Raw genomic sequence first — 16,083 nt, forward strand, 5'->3', positions numbered from 1 at the left:
CATGTAATAGACCTTAGATTAATATTGCTTAAGTGGATTTCATACTTTCTTCACCCAGCTGCCTACTGTGCTGGCACTTGGGTGGTTTCTCTCCCCCACCTGCCACCTTTTTTTTTTTGCTGGTCCTAGGGCCTGAACTCAGATTAGGCTCTGTCCCCAAGCATAATTCTCCACCCACTACTTGAGCCACAACACCACTTCCAGCATTTTCTGTGATTAACTGGAGAGTAGTCTCTAGGAATTTCCTGCCTGGTCTGGCTTAGAATCATGATCCTCAGATCTCAGCCTCCTGAATAGCTAGGATTATAGGCATGAGGGACCAGCTCATGTAAAATGATATCGCAGTTACCATACACACAAAAAACTTTTTTTTTTTGCCAGTCCTGGGGCTTGATCTCAGGGCCTGAGCACTGTCCTTGGGCTTTCTCAGGGCTAATGCTCTACCACTTACTTGAGTCATAGCACCACTTCTGGCTTTTTTCTGCGTATGTGGTATCAAGGAATCCAACTCTGGACTTTGTGCATGCTAGGCAAGCACTCTACCACTAGGCCAAAACTCCTGGCATCACAAAAAACTTCTGACCAGCTTGAATCATTTTCTTGAATTAGAGATTCCCAGAATTGGGATCACTGCTCATAATATGGATTTCAACAAATATTGACCAAATATTGTGTAGGACAGATACAGCCCTACACAAGAGCGAGTCAAGGTCCACAATGAGTGGGACTAACAAAAGCTGCCTTTCCAATTTTTTTAAAGTCCTCTTGTTTACTCAGTAGCCAGACCAGGGGGTGCCTTATTATTAAAATGTAAGCAATGCAGGGAGCAATGGCTCACACCTGTAACCCTAGCTACTCAGGAGGCTGAGATCTGAAGTTTGTGGTTCAAAGCCAGCCCAGGCAGAAAAATCCATGAGACACTTATTGTCAATTCATCGCCAAATGCTGGAGATGAAGTTTGACTCAAGTGGTAGCACACTGGCCTTGAACAGAAAAGCCCAGGACAATGTCAAGCTCCTTAAGTACAAGAAAGGAAAATATGTGACATAGAACAAGATACCTTTTATTTCTCTCCAGTGCTATACATGATATCCAGGCTTCCTGCATGCAGGATACTAGGCAAGTGTTATAGCACTGAGCTATATACCCAGGAAAAGACTATATTCATGTATACATATGTACATACATACATATATAGTATTATATAAAGTATATATGTTTATGCACACATAGCACATATATATATATATATTCCTTTTTATCCTACAGATTGCTGAGGGCATTTATTTATTTAATTGATTTTTTTGTGTGTTGCTGATCCTGGGGCTTGAACTGAGGGTCTAGGCACTATCCCTGAGGTTTTTTTTGTTTTTTTGCTCAAGGCTAGCATTTCTACCAATGAACCACAACTCTAATTCCAGCTTTTCTGGTGGTTAAGTGAAAATGAAAGTTTCATGGGACTGGGGTGTACTCATGCCTGTAATTCTAGCTACTCAGAAGATAGATCTGAGGATTGTCCAATCACTATAATGGACAATAAATAAATAAATAAAAATTTTAAGTCCATTCATTCATGCTGCTAGATGTAGATATTCTAAATAAAATATAAGATACAGGGCTAGGGTAGTGGCTGCCTAGTAAGTGGGAGGCTCTGAGTTCAACCCAGTATCATTCAAAAAATAAAAATATCAGATAACAGTTTAATTTTCTTTTCTTTTTTTTGTCAGTTATGGGGCTTGAATTCTGAGTCTGGGCATTGTCCCTGAGCTCTTCAGCTCAAAGCTACTGCCCTACCCCTTCAGCCACAGCGCCACTTCTGCCACTTCCACATTTCTAGTGGTTAAAGTCTCATGGACTTTAGTGCCTAGGCTAGCTTTGAACCCAATCCTCAGATCTCAGCCTCCTGAGCAGCTAGGATTATAGTGAGGGGGGGGGGTCATGAGGCTCGAACTTGGCCTGAGCGCTATCCCTGAGCTCTTCAGCTCAAGGCTAGCACCCTATCCCTGGGCCTGGGCACTGTCTCTGAGCTCTTCAGCTCAAGGCTACCACCCTACCCTTGAGCCAAGCCCCACTTCCTGTTTTCTAGAGGTTAATTGGAGATAATAGTCTCAGGTCCTTTTGTGGCCAGGCTGGCTTTGAACCTTGATCCTCAGACCTTAGCCTCCTAAGTAGCTAGGATTAGATTTTTTTTAATTACAAAAAATAGCACATGGGCCGGGAGTTTGGCCTAGTGGTTAAAGTGCTTGCCTAGCATGCATGAAGACCCGGGTTCGATTCCTCGGTACCACATACATAGAAAAAAAAGCCGGAAGTGGGGGCTGAGGCTCAAGTGGTAGAGCTCTAGCCTTGAGAAGATCCAAGGACAGTGCTCAGGCCCTGAGCTCAAGCCCAGGACTGGCAAAAAAAAAAAAAAAAAAAAAAAAAATTGCACATATAGAGCTATAATCTTAGGAATCTGATAAAATGGATAAACATCAGCAAGTCTATTAACATAACTAATCTCATTTATACCTCAATGCAAATAAAGCAGATTAGAATTACATATTTATAATTTTAAAAAAAGTGAGCAAAGGGCTGGGAGTTTGGCCTAGTGGTAGAGCGCTTGCCTAGCATGCATGAAGACCCGGGTTCCATTCCTTGGTACCACATACATAGAAAAATTCCGGAAGTGGTGCTGAGGCTCAAGTGGTAGAGCTCTAGCCTTGAGAAAAGCCTAAAGACAGTGCTCAGGCCCTGAGCTCACACCCAGGATTGGCAAAAAAACAAAACAAAACAAAACAAAAAAACCCCCAAAAAACAAAAAAAAACCAAAAACATAAAAACAAAGCAAGGAAAGAAATATATTTGCAAATAATAAATCACAGCCGGAGTGGTGGCTCAGGCCTGCAATACTAACTATTCAGGAGGATCACAGTTTAAAGCCAGCCCAGGCACTAAAGTCTGTGAGACTCTTATCTTCAATTAACCACTAGAAGGGGTAGGACAGAAGCCTTGAGCTGAAGTGCTCAGGTCAATACCCAGAGTTCATGTCCCAGGACTGGCAAAAAAAAAAAAAAATCAATATGGAAGGAAAGATTGTTACTAAATGGTATTGAAAAATAAAGCTAGATCTGGGTAAGGTAGCTTATGTCTATAATTCCAGCTCTTAGAAGCTGGAGAATGAAGAATTAAGTATCGCCCAGGCAAGAAGTCAGCTAGATCTTGTCTTGGTAAGCTGAATCATTAGGCTGAAGGTGGAGCATGCTTATGATCCTAGCCACTCAGGATGCATCACAGGCCTCACAACCAGTCTGAAGCTATGCTTGGGTAGAATATCAAGATCCTACCTAAAAAAACAGGCTTGTTTGTTGGGGCTGGGAGTGTGGCCTAATGGTAGAGTGCTTGTCTAGCATGCACAAAGCCCTGGGTTCATTTCCTCAGTACCACATACACACAAAAAGTGGAAGTGATGCTGTGGCTCAAGTGGTAGAGTACCAGCTTTGAGAAAGCTCAACGACAGTGCCCAGGCCCTGAGTTCAACCCTCAGAACTGGCAAAAAAAAAAAAAAATTCTTAGGTTTGTGTGTGCTAGCAGGCATGAACCCCAAGGCAGGAGATGAAGATGTATCCTTACTTAATATCAACATAAGGATGTGCTTTAGGGTACATGAATTGGAAATCTATGATATCAAGGATAAAATTATAAAATTAAAAGAAAAAAATACAGAAGATGACTTCTGACTAAGAAGTAAAAATGGAGTTTTAAGCTGGGCACAGTGGCTCACGCCTGCAACCCTAGCTACTCAGGAGGCTGAGATCTGTGGATCAAGGTTCAAAGCCAGCGCAGGCACAAAAGAACCTGAGACTCTTATCTTCAATTAATCTTTGGAAAATGGGAATTGGGGACTGGCTCAAGGGTTGAGTGCTAACTTGAGCTGAAGAGCTCAGGGACAGAGCCCAGGCCAAGATCAAGCTCCATCACCCACAAAAAAAAAAAAAAGGATTTTAAAAATGGAACTTCTGGGGCCGGGAGTTTGGCCTAGTGGTTAAAGTGCTTGCCTAGCATGCATGAAGACCCGGGTTCGATTCCTCGCTACCACATACATAGAAAAAAAAGCCGGAAGTGGTGCTGAGGCTCAAGTGGTAGAGCTCTAGCCTTGAGAAAGTCCAAGGACAGGGCTCAGGCTCTGAGCTCAAGCCCAGGACTGGCAAAAAAAAAAAAAAAAATGGAACTTCTGGCAATACATTAAAAAAAATTAGAGAAATCTGATTATGATAAGTCTTAGAAATAGCTGTTTAGGCCAAGAGTTTGGCCTAATGGTAGAGTGCTTGCCTAGCATGCATGAAGACCCAGGTTTAATCCCTTAGTACCATATACACAGAAAAAAGCCAGAAGTGGTGCTGTGGCTCAGGTGGTAGAGTTTTGGCCTTGAGAAAACCCAAGGACAGTGCTCAGGCTCTGAACCTAAGACCAGGACTGGCCAAAAAAAAAAAAAAAAAAAGCCAGATGAGGTGGCTCATACCTGTAATCCTAGCTACTCAGGAGGTTGATATACGAGGATCAAGGTTCAAAGTCAGTCCAGCCATAAAAGAACCTGAGACTCTTACCTCCAATTAACCTCTAGAAAACTGGAAGTGGGGCTTGTCTCCAGGGTAGCGTGATAGCCTTGAGCTGATGAGCTCCAGGACAGTGCCCAGGCTGAGATCAATCCCCATGACTCCCCCCCACCCAAAAAAAGAAATAGCTGTTCAACAAGGGATACATGGACAGTCAACAGACTGCTTTAGGACTGAAACAAGAGATTAGAAACTACAATATACAATGAAATCCTACAAACTAAGAAAACATTGAAACCTTCAATGAAAAATAGAGGATTTGAGAGGATAATTTTTTTTGGTCAGTCGTGGGGCTTGGACGCTGTCCCTGAAGTCTTCAGCTCGAGGCTACAGCCCTACCCCTTGAGCACCAGCACCACTTCTGGTTTTCTGGTGATTACCTGGAGATGAGTCTCATACACTTTAGTGCCTGGGTTGGCTTTGAACCCCGATCCTCAAGATCTCAACCTCTTGAGTAGCTAGGATTATAGGCGGGAACCACTGTGCCGGCATAGCTGTTCCTTTATCATAAACTAAAACTATATACATATAGAACAATGTTATCCACCCTACCCTTGAGCCAAGCCCCAATTGCTGTTTTCTGGTGGTTATTTGGAGATAAAAGTCTCAAGTCCTTTTGTGCAGGGGCTGGCTTTGAACCTTGATCCTCAGATCTCAGCTCCTGACTAGCTAGGATTACAGGCGTGAACCACTGCCTGGCTTCAATGGTAACCTTTTTAAGGAAACTCGATGATGAAAAAATTTATATTAACCACACTCAATTTTTTTTTTTTTTGCCCATCCTGGGGCTTGAACTCAGGACCTGAGCATTGTCCTTGGGCTTTCTCAAGGCTAGCACTTTACCACTTGAGAGCCACAGTACCACTTTCAGCTTCTTTCTTTCTGTGTGTGATACGGAGGAATCAAACCCGGGTCTTTGTGCATACTAGGTAGGCACTCTTACCACTAGGCCATGCTCCCAGCCCTCAAATGGTTTCTTTATAAGAGCGAGGCCATGTTAAAAGGAAGTGAACAAGAGAACAACTTTGTGTGGGACAATATTGGTAATACACAATGAAGAAAATAATTAAACTTTGTGTAAGAACCAAAAAATGGTCTTGAAATAAAGAAGTTCTGACCATGGAGATTCTTAACCTTTTTCAGTCAGGGGAGCACAGTCCGTACCCGAGTCTCCAGGATGTCAATGGTCTCAGCCTGGCTACTTCTGGCTGCCAAGAGCTGCTGTCTGATGTCCTCCAAGTTTTGCTCGGCAAGCGTTTTCTATAAGTGGAAAGGTGAGTAAAAGAAAATAACAATTTCCTCCCTGAAAAGTTAAGTTAGTACCTGAAACATGCTGAGTTGTGCTAGGTACAGGACATGTAAATATATGTATATACCATCCCCCCATGGTAATACTTTTTTTTAAAACAGTAATTATATAATTTTAATCACATAAAATATGAACCAGTTTTATAAATAACATATACTACTTATATAAACCATGCAATAGTCTACATGTTAGATATATATGCTATATTAAACATGAACACATCACACACAGTACTATATAAACTACATTAATATTATATGCTAAAATAAGGTATAAAAATCCCTTTGAAGCTGGGCGTGATGGCTCAAGCCTGGCTCTAGGGGGAGGGTGGTAGCCTTGAGCTGAAGAGTTCAGGGACAAAGCCCAGGTCCTGGGGTAGGGCAGTAGCCTTGAGCTGAAGAGCTCAGGGACAGTGCCCAGGCCTATAGTCTAAGCCCCAGGACCAAAAAAAAAACAAACCCCTCTTTTGAGCATAGGGTTACATTTCTTTTTTTCTTTTTCTTTTTCCTTCTTCCTTTTCTCTCTTTCCTTCTTTCTCTCTCCTTCTCTCCTCTCCTTCTCTCCTCTCCTTCTTTCCTCTTTATTTCTTTCTTTCTTTCTTTTCATCTCAGGGTCTAGGTACTGATCCTGAGCTGGTTTCTGCTCAAGCCATTTCCGGCCTTTTGGTAATTAACTGAAGATAACAGTCTCATGGCCTTTTCTGCTCAAGTTGGCTTTAAACTGCAATCCTCAGATCTCAGCCTCCTAAGTAACTAGAATTACAGGCACTGATGCCTGGCAGGTTACATTTTTTGATGTGTAACCACCAGCAAATTAAGATGAAATTCATATTATTATTATTATTATTATTATTATTATTATTTGGTCTGAGACCAAGTGCATACCCATAATCCTAGCTATTGTGAGACTCTTATCTCCAATTAACCACCAAAAAAATCTGGAAGGGGTGCTGTGGCTCAAAGTGGCCTTGAGCTGAAGAGCTGAAGGACAACAGCCAGCCCACAACCAACAACAACAAAAAAGTAAAGCAAGAGCAATTGGCCTGAGTTCAAGCATGTCCATGTATGTGCACACACTCCACACACATGTTGTATACATTACATGTTTGCCCATGTAATAGTGGCTGGATCAAGCACATGAACATTACCTCTCTTAAGAGTTCTTGCGCATGTTCTTCTCCTGATAAATTCTGTTCCAATCTCTTTTCTAAAGATGCAACCTTCTCTTGCAAATGTGCAATGAGCTTTTCTCTTTCTTGAGTTTCAGCAGTGACCTGCAGGAAGCAGAGAATATATCCTACTGCTCTCCCTCACATTGCCTCTTTGCTTCTGTGCCTCTAGCTCAAGGCACAGACTTTCACATTCAGCTTGTAATCCAGAGAAATTCTCCTCAGAGTAAAAGGCAGTATAAGCTGTTGTAACAGTTAAGGAGAGAAAAGGCCTTCGTTTCCAAGTTCCCCTGTCTTTCTACAAATCATATCCTTCTAGGTCTACCTGCTTTACTTAAGTTCTTAAGGTATACTACACAAAACATACTGAGCCATGCTCCCTGTTGCCAAACCTGCCTCTTTCATAAAGATCACCCTCCTCACCCAGTCCTTGCTAAGTCTGAACCTAATAGGGACAGTCTCACAACTCAGACTTCTTCAAGACTGTGTGTATGTGTGTGTCCTAGGGCTTGAACTCAGGGCCTGAGCACTGTGTGTGTATATCCTAGGGCTTGAATTTAGGGCCAGAGCATTGTCCTTGGGTTTTCTCGAGGCTAGCACTCTACCACTTGAGCCACAGCACCACTTCTGGCTTTTTTCTGTTTATGTGGTACTGAGGAACTGAACTCAGGGTTTCATGCATTCTAGGCAAGCACTCTATCACTAAGCCACATCCCCATCCCAAGACTGAATATTGAGTTAACAGACGCACGCTGACTCTTGGCTCAGGCACTATTCTAGTTGTGTGAACTTGGACAAACCATTTATCCTTTCAGATACTGTTTTATCATACATCAAAAGGAAAAACAATGTGGGAGGACTTACGAGTCCCTATACTGAATGCATCTGAATAATGAGCACAGAGTAATTGCAGCTATTCTTGTTTATTATTTAATGAATATTTACAGAATTCACTTTTTTTTTTTTTTTGCCAGTTCTGGGGCTTGAACACAGGGCCTGAGCACTGTCTTTGGGCACTCCTCAGGGCTAGTACTCTACCACTTGAGCCACAGTATCACTTTTGTGCTTTTCTGTGTATGTGGTACCACGGAATCGAACCCGGGTCTTTGTGCATACTAGGCAAGCATTCTACCACTAGGCCACCCTCTTGGCCCCTCAATTTTACTTTCTACACAAACTGGCCCTGCATACCATTCCAGCCTCATCTAGCACTACTCTCTCTTCCTCTGAGAGCAGTTGTCCATCCTCTCAGTTCTTCTAACTTGTCCTTCTTTCCTTCATTGCAGATGTATTTAAGTTAAAAAAAAAAGTGAGACAAATGCCATAGAAATATTATGTTAAGGACAACAATTACGTAAGAAAAAAGCATAAATTAGGAAGTGAAAAGACAATAGCTGCAGATAAGTGCCTCTTATCTAACAGGCTTAGTGGCAGAGTAACTTGCCTGGCATATATGCAAGGCCCTGCAATCATCCCTGGTACACAAAAATATAATATGGTCAATTATGCAAAAAAAATTAGACTAACAAAATTAACCTAAGAGAGAACAAATTAGAATCATGCTATTGCTATAAATAAATCTATTCAGCACTTAAGAATTTTCACTTAAACTGGGTACCTACCAGTGGCTCATGCCAGTAACCTAGCTACTCAGCTGGGGATCACAGTTCAAAGTCAGCCTGGGCAGTAAAGTCTATGAGACTCCTATCTCCACTAAACTATTTCCAAAAGAGTTGGAAGTACAGATGTGGCTCAAATGGTAGAGCACTAGCTTTGAGCAAAAGAAGCTCAAAAGAGGGGCCGGGAGTTTGGCCTAGTGGTTAAAGTGCTTGCCTAGCATGCATGAAGACCCAGGTTTGATTCCTCAGTACCACATACATAGAAAAAAGCCAGAAGTGGTGCTGAGGCTCAAGAGCTAGAGCTCTAGCCTTGAGAAAGTTCAAAGTCCAAGGACAGTGCTCAGGCTCTGAGCTTAAGCTCAGGACTGGCAAGAAAAAAAAAAAAAAAAAAGAAGCTCAAAAGAAGCTTAGTCAGGGCTGGGAGCGTAGCCTAGTAGTACAGTGCTCGCCTTGTATGCACAAAGCCTTGGGTTCAATTCCTCGGTAACACATACTCAGAAAAAGGTGAAAGTGGCACTGTGGCTCAAGTGGCAGAGCGCTAGCCTTGTGCAGAAAGTTTTCAAGGACAGTGCACAAGGCCTGAATTCAAGCCCCAGGACTGGTAAAAAATAATAAAAAAAATTTTTTTTTAAAAAAAGCTTGGTGCTGAGGCCCTAAGTTCATGGCATCAAAACAAACAAAAATGCAATCTTTAATTAATAGGCAAAGAAAGCTAGATTCGCTCAAGTGGTAGAGCACTGTCGGAGAGGAAAAAAAAAAAAAGACACGCAACAACACAAAAACCAACTATGTACATCTTTTAGTCTTTCTTTAAGGAAGCCCTTAATGGTTTTGTGGAAAATTCTGGCAAACACTTGGGGTCCTGAAAAATTATTCCAAAGTTTAGGAAAGAAAGGAAATTCTACCTACTCCTCTTCCTTTTTCTCTCTCTCTCTCTTTTTTTTGTCAGTTGTGGGGCTTGAGCTCTGGGCCTGAGCAGTGTCCTTGCTCTTTCTCAAGGATAGAGCTCTACCACTTGAGCCACAGCACCACTTCTGGCTTTTTCTATGTTTGTGGTACTGAGTAATCAAACCCAGGTCTTTGTGCATGCTAGGCAAGCACTCTATCACTAGGCCAAACTCTCAGCCCTAGCAAATTTTTAAATAATAAAAGTATCTCTATACAAATGAAGCTTTTAGGAAACTTCCATACTTAATTTTTAAAAATTTTTTTTGTTAGGTCCTGGGGCTTGAACTTAGCCTGGGCACTGTCCCTGAGCTTCTTTTGCTTATGGCTAGCACTCTTCCACTTAAGCCACCCTACCACTTCTAGCTTTTTCTGTTTATGTGGTACTAAGAAATCAAACTCAGAGCTTCATGCATGCTAGGAAAGCACTCTGTCACTAAGCCACATTCCCAGTCCTCCATACTCATTTGTGACAAAAACTTTTAGCCAACCAAAAACATAAGAGTTTACATTAGGACATGCATTTAAATAATAATTTAAACAATAAAAAATGACCTTGTTTTAGCTGTTCACTTTCCATTTTTTTCGTTTTTAAAATCAGTGGTAGGGCTTGAATTCGGCCTGGGTGCTGTCCCTGAGTTTTTTCTGCTCAAGGCTAGTGCTCTGCTACTTTGGGCCACAGTGATACTCCCAGTTTTCTGATGGTTAATTAGAGATAAGAGTCTCGCAGACTTTCCTGCCAGGACTGGTTTTAAATCTTGATTCTTAGATCTCAGCCTCCTGAGTAGCTAGGATCATAGGGGTAAACCATCAATTCCTGGCTGGAGATAAAGTCTTTAGAACTTTTCTTTTCTTTTCTTTTTTCTTTTGCCATTCCTAGGCATGAGCTCAAGGCCTGAGCACTGTCCCTGGATTTTCTCAAGGTTAGGGCTCTACCCCTTGAACCACAGCACCGCTTCTGGCTTTTGTCTATATATGTGGTACCAAGGGTCTTCGTGCATGGTAGGCAAGCACTCTACCACTAGGCCAAACTCCTGGCCTCTTTAGAACTTTTCTGCCCATGCTGACTTTGAACCTTAATCCTTTAGGTTATATCTTCCTGAGTAGCTGAACCACTGGTACCTGGTGATTTAAACGATCTTTATTTTACTTTGTGGTGCTATGGGTTGAACCAAAGGCCCTACATGTGCTAAACAGGTGTTGTGATACTGAGCTACATTCCTAGTCCCCTAATATATAGCAGGAATAGGTGGTAGGGGCTTATGCCTGTAATTGGAGCTACTCAGGAAGCAGAGATCTGGGAAATGGGTTTCAAAGCCAGCCATGGAAAAAGTCTGTGAGACTCATCCCCAGTAAAATGCCAAAAAGCCAATAGTAGGGCTATGGTTCAAGTGGTAGAATGCTAGCTCAGTGCCTAGGCCCTCAGTTCAAGCCACAGGACCAGTACAAAACAAAAACAAAACAAAACTAACTTGAACAAATGTCAATCCTGGGGTTTGAACTCAGTGCCTTAGTGTCCTTAGTAGCTCCAATTACAGGCATGAACCTCAGGCATCTGGCATGTTTTAACTAGGTACCATGGTTCATGTATATAATTGAGCTACTTAGAAACTGGGGTAGGAGGTTCATGAGTTGGAAAATTTAGTGAGATCTCATCTCAAAACCAAATAAAGCCAAATAAACCCCAATACATCCACAATGTGCCTTGAAAATTCCTATTAAGACAATACTTTTGGGGCCAGGAGTTTGGCCTAGCGATAGAGTGCTTGCTTAGCATGCATGAAGACCCAGGTTCGATTCCTTGGTACCACATACATAGAGAAAAGCTGGAAATGGTGCTGTTGCTCAAGTGGTAGAGCTCTAGCCTTGAGAAAGCACAAGAACAGTGCTCAGGCCTTGAGTTAATGCCCCAAGACTGGAAAAAAAAAAAAAAAGACAGTACTGTCCTTTTTTTCTATTTCTTAGTAGAAAACCTCTGGGCTTACATGATCCCCTTGCCTCATCCTCTCTAGTAGCTGTATCTATAAATATGCAACATCAGGCCTCAACAACCCTGGGCACTAGGGAGCTGCTCCCCTCTGAGAGCAGCCTGCCTAAACAGGAAGTAGTACAATGCAGGAGAATGTACATTTCAGTAACTTAATTCATGAATCCTGGGTAGTTAGTTCCACTGTTTGTCTGGTATACTTACCTTCTGCAAATCCATGGAAAGCTGCTGAATGACTGCTTGGAGCTCTTGTTCCTTTTGTTCCAGGACTGTGATCTTATTTTCTGCACCAGCCTGTGAAGCTGTCACATGGTCTCTTCATTGAAAGAAAGCAGACAAAGAAAAAATTTGAATAACTCATCTTTGAAACACTTCCCAAAGGAAAAATGCAGATGGTCCCTTACATGTTAAGCCGCAAACATTATTAGTTACATAAAAGGTTTATCAATGGAAAAGATTCCATGGCTCTCTCTGAAGAAGAGGCCCTATGAGAAAATGCCTACCCAGATTTGAGCATAGAATCTTCATCTGTCTTGGATTACTCAATGACTTTAAACCCCAAACCATACTGGATTGCTTAACAGTACTGAAATGGACCTGAGGTTAGTCAGTGAAGGTGAGAGGGTCACTGGTGAGATGGGACAGCACCCTTGAGCCTTAGGCAGATATGGACAGGTGGGCACCTCTGACAATGCTGAGATTAGAAAGTATTGCAATGAACAATGGAAACAGGTAGGCAGGCAACACCTCTGCCCAAGGGCCCCACAGACCAAGCAAGAACCTCTGCTCTTCCAGCGAAGAGTAATGTCTCTGTAATTCTTCTAGCTTGTTGCTTAAGTCTGATGACATCTGATTGGAAGTCACCAATTCCTCCTGAGTATGACTAAGTTCTCTGGTTCGTGCTTCCAACTCTTGTTCCACTTTTTCTAGACATTCTTCTTTTTTTAGAAGCTGGCACAAAGACAAAGTTTCATCAGGCTCCTGCTAAGAAATGAACTCTTAAAAACCAGTCAAACTTTCATAACATTTTTGTGGAATTAGAAGGAAGCTTATACATCTAATACTCAAACAAACAAATAGTAAAGAAAATATAGTTCATACATGTATTCCATTTTCTTAAGCTTAAAAATACTAATGTATGATTAAATTGAAGACTATAGGGTCTTTATTTCAGTAATTAGGGAATGATGATTAATAAAAATCAAGAATAGCTAGCATTTACTACCTGCTAGTATTATTCAGTCTTTACCTTCTAAAACAAAAATGCATACCATGTGCTTTAATTTACTTAGTTCTTGTTGCTGGAACCCTTCTAGTTCATCAATTTCATCCCTCTTTTGGAAAAGATTCAAACTCTGGTTCTTCACTTCCTGCAACTGAGCTGTCAGAAACCTTTTCTCCTGTACAGAAGAGAGCAACTTAAGTAGTTAAAGTATTACACCAGTGGGTTCTTTCTTTTTCTTACTGGTGGTACTTGGGCTGAACTCAGGGCCTCCTGCTTGTTAGGCTGGTGTTCTACCTCTTGGGTCTTATGTGTTATTTTTGAGAAGTTTTTTGATCTTCACTGCCCATTGCTAGGATTATATAGGTGAGCTACCAATGCGTGGCATGCCTTGGTGTGTGTGTACACATGCTGGTTCTGAGGCTTGAACTTAGGGCCTGAGCGCTGTCTCTGACCTTTTTTGCTAAACACTAGTACTCTACAACTTGAACCACAGCTCCACTTTTGGCTTTTTGAGTTGTTTATTAGAGATAGGAGTCTTGTAAACTTTCCTGCCTGATGTGGCTTTGACCTGAGATATGACCGATCTCATATCTCAGCTTTCTCAGTAGCTCCTTTTTAATTTTTTGCTTAGTGTCTGTATTTATGTCTAGGCTGGCCTGCATGCAATCTCCTATTTATGCTTTCTATATAGCTGAGATGTAGGTGTGGTTCACCAGGGCCAGCTATTGGTTAAGATGGGAGGGGTGGTCTCACTTTTACCAGAGCTAGCTTTAACTTGAGTGTGTAGCACTGATTGGAGCTATGGTCCTAGAACAATCATCTCATCTGTGTCTACTCAAAATCTCTTTTCTGCTAAATGTTGATTTATTAGGAAGTAGTCTCATGTTACGGGACCAGTCAGAGCCCCAACAGAAATAGATGATAAACTCAGATTTGGTATCCTGATGATACTAAAGCTGAGAACTGGTTAAGGAGAAAGATTGTGGGCTGGGAATGTGGCTTAGTGGTAGAGTGCTAGCCTAGCATGCTGAGTCCCTAGGTTCAATTCCTTGGTACCACATAAAAAATTAACATATTTTTTAAAATGGAGAGATATTGTATACTAGTAACTGTTGGGTGGAAAGTGCCAAACAGAATTACAAGAAAGTCAGACAGGGGCTGGGAATATGACCTAGTGGTAGACTGCTCTCCTAGCATGCATGAACCCCTGGGATCAATTCCTCAGTACCACATATACAGAAAAAGCCGGATGTGGCATTGTGGCTCAAGCGGCAGAGTGCTAGACTTGAGCAAAAAAGTGTCCAAGGTCAGTGCCCAGGCCTGAGTTCAAGCCCCAGGATTGACAAAAAAAAAAAAAAAAAGAAAAGAAAAAAAGAAAGCTGGACAGAGAAGCATCATGTCAAAAAGTCCATGAACCAAAGCTCCAAATGGTGACTTTTAGTCAGGAAATGCAAAGAACATGAAGGGAGCTTATGTGAACACAGTTGGGGAATAAGCATCCTGACCACATGCAAACTTCTTCCATGCAGAACTCTTCCAGTGTTCCCTGCTGGCTGAACCCAATCAGAAGCCAGAGGACACCAAGCCTGAAATGGTGATCAGCCTTTAGGTCCACAGAAAAAGGGAAATGGGTAGACAGTGCATCAAGAGCAGTATGCAAAAGATATCTAGCACATCCTTCAAGAAAGAACAAGGCAGGAGCTGTCGAAGCAGGTCTAATCACACAGTTCCCACTTCCGGTGGGTGGTTTTGCCATCGGTACCGTACAGTGGTTGGTGGAGAAAACGTTTCCATACACCAAGGTAAGATTAATATGAGACAAAAATAGAGATAAACTAACCTTTTCAAGTTGATCCATCTTTTCTGACCATTCCTAAAACATATAAAAATTAAGAAAAGTACAGTTTTTAGGGAAGAGTAGCTGTAATAATCTGGCTTTCAAAAAACAAAAAGCACACAATAGCCATCAACAAAAAAAAAACCCCAAAAGCAAAAAAAAACAAACCCAAATCAATCCCCATAACCTTGGTTTAATATTATGGAAGTTGAGTCCTAAGTAGAGAAGAAAATGAACTGTATATAAAGCTCTCTGACATAGGCTTAGTCTGCAGACTTCCAGACAGGGCAGCTAAATAAAGCTATACCTCTGCTTATTCCCAAGCACTCTCTCATAGCAGGGCTATTCCTTGGGAGTGGCAGCTGGAGCCCCTGAGGTAGGTCACTCTGAAATGGTATCTAGGAATTAATTTACTGAAAGTGCCAGGGGAGTACTGTCATCAGTACTGATTACTTTCCCTCTTATATTCACAGGCTGTACATTAGGGGTGAAATGACTAGTGGTACAAAAAGCCGTATTCTGATTGTACATTCTTATTTTCTTTTATTATTTTTCTTTTAGGGGAGGGAGGAATGCAGGAATGAAGCTTGAACTCTGGGCCTGGGTGCTGTCCTTGAGCTTTCCTGCTGTAGGCTAGTGCTTGGCTAGTGGAGCCAAGCTTTTTGGTGATAAATTGGAGATAAGAACTTCAAGGAGGACTTGTTGGGCATGGTGGCTCACGCCTGTAATCCTAACTACTCAGAAGGCTGAGATCTGAGGATCAACTTCAAAGCTACCCCTATCTCCAATTAACCCCTAGAAAAAACAGGAAGTAGGGCTTGGCATAAGGGTAGGGCGGCAGCCTTGAGCTGAAGAGCTCAGGGACAGTGCCCAGGCCTAGTTCAAGCCCCATGACCTCCTCCCTCCCCCCCAAAAAAGAACTTCAAGTTTCCTGCTCAGGTTGGCTTTGAACATGATCCTTGCATTTCAACCTCCTGAGTAGCTAGGATTGTGAGCCTAAGCCACGGGTGCCTAGCAGATTTTCTTATTTTATAAATATTTATCTGCTAATTCATCAGTGAATGACATTTTTCCTGGCTAGCAAATGTCCTAGCTGACAAATATACCACTTACTTTTTTGGAGCCGAAGTTTGAACTTGCTAAGTCAAATGGACCTTGTACTTGCTAGGCCTGTACTCTATCAATTAAGTCATATTCTCATTCCCTTTTTGCTTTAGTTCTTTTTTAGGTATAGCTAAATGTTACACAATTGCTAGTGGTACAGAATTATGGCTTGTTGGTTGAGATAGGGCTATACAAAGTCACCCTCCTCACCCCTGGCTGGCCTTAAACCACAATCCTCCTGATCTCTGCCTTTTGAGTAGCCAGGCCATGAACCAACATTCTTGATGATAAATA

The 16,083-nt window shown here is 42.0% G+C and overlaps 1 protein-coding gene across 3 annotated transcripts in view; it reads right to left on the bottom strand.

Moving 5' to 3' along the window:
- The window catches only part of Golga1 (golgin A1), a 48,565-nt gene that overhangs the window by 18,876 nt on the left and 13,606 nt on the right, over positions 1 to 16,083 (bottom strand). For 2 of the 3 annotated variants that reach the window (XM_090330624.1, XM_090330623.1), the window contains exons 7-12: positions 14,689 to 14,721; positions 12,895 to 13,023; positions 12,405 to 12,574; positions 11,828 to 11,939; positions 7,052 to 7,177; positions 5,760 to 5,855 (exon numbers count right to left, since the gene is read on the bottom strand). In XM_090330624.1, the coding sequence (XP_090186750.1) occupies positions 5,760 to 5,855; positions 7,052 to 7,177; positions 11,828 to 11,939; positions 12,405 to 12,574; positions 12,895 to 13,023; positions 14,689 to 14,721 (666 nt within the window). The remainder of the gene's footprint in view (positions 1 to 5,759; positions 5,856 to 7,051; positions 7,178 to 11,827; positions 11,940 to 12,404; positions 12,575 to 12,894; positions 13,024 to 14,688; positions 14,722 to 16,083) is intronic. The other variant, XM_090330625.1, reaches the window with a different exon arrangement.

This window comes from Megascapheus bottae, chromosome 3 (genome assembly GCF_031878675.1).
Source record: "Megascapheus bottae isolate mThoBot1 chromosome 3, mThoBot2.hap1, whole genome shotgun sequence".
Classification (NCBI taxonomy): domain Eukaryota; kingdom Metazoa; phylum Chordata; class Mammalia; order Rodentia; family Geomyidae; genus Megascapheus; species Megascapheus bottae.